The sequence below is a fragment of the Mandrillus leucophaeus genome, unplaced genomic scaffold, assembly GCF_000951045.1.
Source record: "Mandrillus leucophaeus isolate KB7577 unplaced genomic scaffold, Mleu.le_1.0 Scaffold400, whole genome shotgun sequence".
NCBI lineage: Eukaryota > Metazoa > Chordata > Mammalia > Primates > Cercopithecidae > Mandrillus > Mandrillus leucophaeus.
In genome coordinates, this window is record NW_012104255.1 from 743,102 (window position 1) to 748,059 (window position 4,958).

General features: G+C 49.7%; 2 protein-coding genes across 3 annotated transcripts in view; one reads left to right on the forward strand and one right to left on the reverse strand.

Moving 5' to 3' along the window:
* Positions 1 to 2,733, forward strand: part of FGD1 (FYVE, RhoGEF and PH domain containing 1) — a 49,765-nt gene extending 47,032 nt beyond the window's left edge. The window contains exons 17-18 of the mRNA XM_011991990.1: positions 770 to 913; positions 1,786 to 2,733. Coding sequence (XP_011847380.1) covers positions 770 to 913; positions 1,786 to 2,091 — 450 coding nt within the window. The 3' untranslated portion in view covers positions 2,092 to 2,733. The remainder of the gene's footprint in view (positions 1 to 769; positions 914 to 1,785) is intronic.
* A 302-nt stretch (positions 2,734 to 3,035) lies between these two features.
* The window catches only part of TSR2 (TSR2, 20S rRNA accumulation, homolog (S. cerevisiae)), a 4,720-nt gene continuing 2,797 nt past the window's right edge, over positions 3,036 to 4,958 (reverse strand). Inside the window, exons 4-6 of one of the 2 annotated variants that reach the window (XM_011991992.1) lie at positions 4,657 to 4,748; positions 3,960 to 4,127; positions 3,036 to 3,729 (exon numbers count right to left, since the gene is read on the reverse strand). In XM_011991992.1, the coding sequence (XP_011847382.1) occupies positions 3,595 to 3,729; positions 3,960 to 4,127; positions 4,657 to 4,748 (395 nt within the window). In that variant the 3' untranslated portion in view covers positions 3,036 to 3,594. Of the gene's footprint in view, positions 3,730 to 3,959; positions 4,137 to 4,656; positions 4,749 to 4,958 lie in introns of both variants that reach the window. The other variant, XM_011991991.1, reaches the window with a different exon arrangement.

Below are 4,958 nucleotides of genomic sequence, written 5' to 3' on the forward strand. Positions count from 1 at the left end.
AAAAAAAAAAAAAAAAAAAAAAAAAGAAAATTAAAAATTGTCTTGTTACTACAAAGTAGGGTAAGTAAAACAATATAAACAAAAAATAATAAAATACCATATCCCTTCTACCCAAAAGTTAACCACTGTTAGGGCTTATCCTATCTTTCTAGGCATATATGCACAAACACACATTTTGGAGGTTTTTTAAAAATAAATCTAGGTATTTATTTAACACTTAAAAGAGTACTTACCCTGTGCCAGGAACTATTCTAAGCACTTTGCATATATTAATTCATTTAATTCTCACATCAGCCCTCTTTGCTCTCCTTCCAAGTCAATACATTTTCATCTAGAGCTGGGATTCTAAGCCAGACTTCATTAACCACCCACATACCCCCTTAAAACCACAATGCTAGATTACCTCTCACTGAGTGTAGAAAATGGATGAGTGATGAAAGACAGAAGAAAACATGAAGCCTAAATGTGTGAATGGCTTGAGGAATGAATGCCCTGACTGAAGAAAGAATGCCTGACTGAGATCTACACACTCCTTCCAGTGGCCGGTAGAGGCAGCAGCCGTTGCCCAAATGAGGCAGACAAACCTAGCTTTGAATCTTAGCTCTGGCTTATTCACTGGGTGGCACTGGACAAATCACTCCTGCCACCTGAGCTTGAGCGTCTTCATCTGAGATGGGAATAGCAGTCCCTACACTGAGGAGGCATTAAAGCCAGGAGGAGCCAGGCTAGGCCTCCTGTCAACATCGATGTCCCGTGTCTCTGGCCACAGAAACAGGCCTCGGTGGCTGCGGAGAACAGCGTCATCTGCAGCTTCCTGCACTACATGGAGAAGGGTGGCAAAGGATGGCACAAGGCATGGTTCGTGGTCCCTGAAAATGAACCTTTGGTGCTGTATATCTACGGAGCCCCTCAGGTATGCATCCTACTCCTTTGGGTCCTTTCAGCCACCACCTGGCAAAGCCAGGGTACCCCCTTACCTCCAGTCATTGACCTCTCCTTGGCTTTGGAAGACACGGTGAGACTATCTCTAAGAGGAAATCAGAACCCCAACCCTTGAGAGACAATGACTGGCTAGAGACAAAGAGTGGTTGTGGTATGTAGGGAAAACCAGGTTGAGTTGTGGGCCTGGCTTCCTGGAAGGAGTAGAGATGGGGAACTGCTAGGTCCAATTTGGAGTGGGTAAGAGTATGCAGATGGGGCCAAGCACGGTGGCTCACGCCTATAATCCCAGCACTGTGAGAGGCCGAGGCAGGTGGATCACCTGAGATCAGGAGTTCAAGAACAGCCTGGCCAACATGGTGAAATCCCTTCTGTACTAAAAATACAAAAATTAGCCTGGCATGGTGACGTGTACCTGTAGTCCCAGCTACTCAGGAAACTGAGGCAGGAGAATTGCTTGAACCCGGGAGGTGGAGGTTGCAGTAAGCCAAGTTCATGCCACTGCACTCCAGCCTGTGCAACAGGGCAAGAGTCTCAAAAAAATAAAATAAAAAGTATGCAGATAGAGGCAATAGCATAGACAAAGGCCTGAAAACATTATTTGGTAGGCTAAAGAGATTAGCCCAGCAGTTTTGTGGGAAGAGGCAGGGGCGGGGGGAGACAGGTATTTAAACCAGCCTGCATTTTAGCCCCAGTTCTGACATGTTCCTGTTGATAACACTGGAGCCACGGAAGGTTCCTGAGTAGGGGAAGAAGACAAGAGCATATGCAAAACCAGTTAGAAGCTGGGGCAGGGGGAAAGGTCTAGCCCCAAGGTGGCCCCAGCTCTGTCCCTCCTCCCCGCAGGATGTGAAAGCCCAGCGCAGCCTGCCCCTCATTGGCTTCGAGGTGGGACCACCCGAGGCAGGGGAGCGGCCTGACAGAAGGCATGTCTTCAAGATTACCCAGAGCCACCTCAGCTGGTACTTCAGCCCTGAGACAGAGGAACTACAGCGACGCTGGATGGCTGTGCTTGGCCGGGCGGGCCGAGGGGACACGTTCTGCCCGGGGCCCACACTGTCTGAGGACAGGGAGATGGAGGAGGCACCGGTGGCTGCTTTAGGAGCCACTGCTGAACCCCCCGAATCCCCCCAGACCCGAGACAAGACCTAGAGGGTTTGGGGCAAACTGGGAGCCCCCACCCCACACTCTAGCTGCCCATGTCTGATTGGGGGCTCTAGCCCCTTCCCTCCCAGCTCAGTCAATACTTGAACTCCCATCACGGGCACTTTCAATCCCGAATGCTGGGTCTTGGGTTTTTTAATTCATCTTTTCACAAAACGTGGGCTTTTAAAAAATATATTCCTACAGTGATGTTAATTTTTATTAATCCCTGTCCCCAGAGAGGGTGGGAGCCATTGCTAGACCCACCTGAATTAGGTCGTTTTTCTCCCTCATCCCTCAATACCCTAGCACAGATCCTGCCTCCACCCAATTCCCCACAAAGCACCAGAGGTAGGAGACCTGGATTCAACTGCCAGCTCTGCCACTGACCCTGGGGCCCCGACCCACCCCTGCCTCCTCAGCCAGTGTCTTCACACGTACAACTCCACGTGGGGTGGCAACTAGACCTCTCCTGCCTCTCCCATGGCTTACAGCTTCGACCCGGCCCCAAGGCTACCCAGTATTTTATCGTCCAGACCCATGGCAGGGCCACCGGGCAGGACAGGGGAACGGGGGGAAGACAATGGATACTCGTTTTTTTTGTGTTTTTTTTTTTAAAGAAAAATACAGTTTATTTCAGGCTTACAGTAACTTTCATAGCACTGCTGTGCTCCGTTCGTCCATCTGTTTGGTTGTCCGAAGTACCAGGCTGCTAGGGTGGGCTCAGAAAACCGCTCCCTTGTAAACTCGGAAGCTCAGCTCCCAGAAGGTGGATTTGAAGGCTACTCCTCACAGGTCAAGCCACAGGTTAAGCAGTAAGGTATTATTTATTAAGATCTTAAGCCTCACTCCTGAACTCAAATGGGATGGGATAAGGAGTAAGGAAACAGGTTACAGGAGACAGAAAACAAAGCCCAGCCCTTCCAAGCTCACCACCTAGCCAAGGTCTTCGAATTCCTGGGAGGTTCCAAGTTCTGGGCAGGGGTACAGAGTTGTTGCGTGTGTGGGGGGTGGGGTAAGGGAAAGGCTCCAGAGCTACTTTCGTTCACATCTTCACCTATTCTCCCTTCCACTTGCATGTTCATCTCACATTCCTGACCCAGCCAGCCCCCTATCACTGAGTACTGCTGCTGCTGCTGGTCCTGTCCTCCCCAAATCCACCTGCCCACCGTCCACTGGCATCTAGATCCTCCTCCAGCCACACCCACACTCACTCATCCCCTTCCTCACAATGACTGCACCCAAAAGACACTGTACTGGGGAACCCGGCTTCGTCACTCAGATGTTAACTAAAGGCCCAAGGGAATGTGCTGGACAAGGTCCCCCCACCCCCAAGACCAAGGACCCTAGGGTTTCCTTGCCCTGGAGGGAGCTAGACAGGGGAACAGGGGAGAGGGTAGAGATGGGGTAACCAGTCCACAGGTCTACAATCCTCAAAAAAAAAAAAAAACCCTACAGACAACTCTCAGAACTAGCAAATAAGGGCCCAAAGCCATTTCCAACCATGCCCACTCATTTTTTTCTCCGGACAATGGTCCAGCCATCTTCCACTATATCCTCTTCCTTAATAGTCTGAGCGTCTGGATCAGAGGGTTCAGGCTGGGAGCAGACCCCATCTGTAGCAGCCCCATCATTCGTAGCTGTGACCTGGAGGGGAGATTTAAAAGAGAGCTGAATACACTGGCCACTGGAGACCCAGGCTCTGCTCCAGTTTTTCCAGGATTGGCTGTGTAACTTTAGGAAACTTCCCTGCCCTCTTTGGATACCACTACTATCACCAACCACCACCATCCCCTTATCACTTCCCTGTGAATCTAGCTGCTCTCCCAGAAAATTGAAAACATCTGCATCCCCAACCCAGGGGGCACCCACTTCACCTCCATCTCTTCCACACTGTCCACGTCATCTTCATCCTCATCAGTCTCTTTAGCTGTCTTAAGTGCAGTGGCTGTGACCTTGCATTTTCTTTGAGTGATGCGAGAGGCCATCTCCCTCAGAGCAGCCCCGTCACCCCTCTGGAAGTGGTGGAACATGGTCTGCAGTTGCTGGCTCACCTACCAAGAAAATATTCAACCAGTTTGGATTTTCCAGAGAATCTACTATACAAACAGCCCATTTTGAAGCAACAGTCGGGAGTAGGTTGGATATTTCCAGAAGAGAACAGGGCTCTTTCCTCCCCAAGGAATTAACCAATGAAGCAACCACATATGAAGGGCTCAAATGAGGGCCTAACGCATGACATGAGGGCCTAAAGCAGCAAAAGAGGGCCTAACTAGCAGGGAAGGCTCTAGAACTGGGCTTTGAAAGAAAGAAGATGTAAAAGGGCAGGTAATCTTATTGGGGAGCCAAAATGGATCTGGACTGGCCTGACCTGCCCTTGGGATGGGGGTGAGGAACAGGCCTGGATGGGAATGATGTATAGAAAGAAATAAAAGAAGGCAGGGTTTGGAAAGGCCACACTTGTTCCTCTAGGCAACAGAGAGTCACAGTCAAGAGTTTTGGCCCAAAACAGACAGTTGGGGAGAAGAAAGACTGCAGGTAGGGAGACTGCAGTTGTGCCCATGGTAAGCTCACCTGGGGCAGACTCCCATCTTCCACGACTGTATCAAACTCATTGGTCAACAGCTCTCCAAGGAAGTCTTCCACCTCATCTAGCTCCAAGTCAGCTAAGTAGAAAAGGACAGGGCCCTTGAGTCAAAGACCAGCCAACTTCTTCACCCCTGCCCACTGCTCTTCAATATCTACTTGGTGGATCTGCAACTTGGGTGGCTAAAGGCACAGTAAGCCTTTTATCTGCTAAAGTGTTCTGCATTCCAGGTTTTAACATAATTTTTTAAGAACCACTAAATATTAATACCTCATTTCCAATCTCTTCC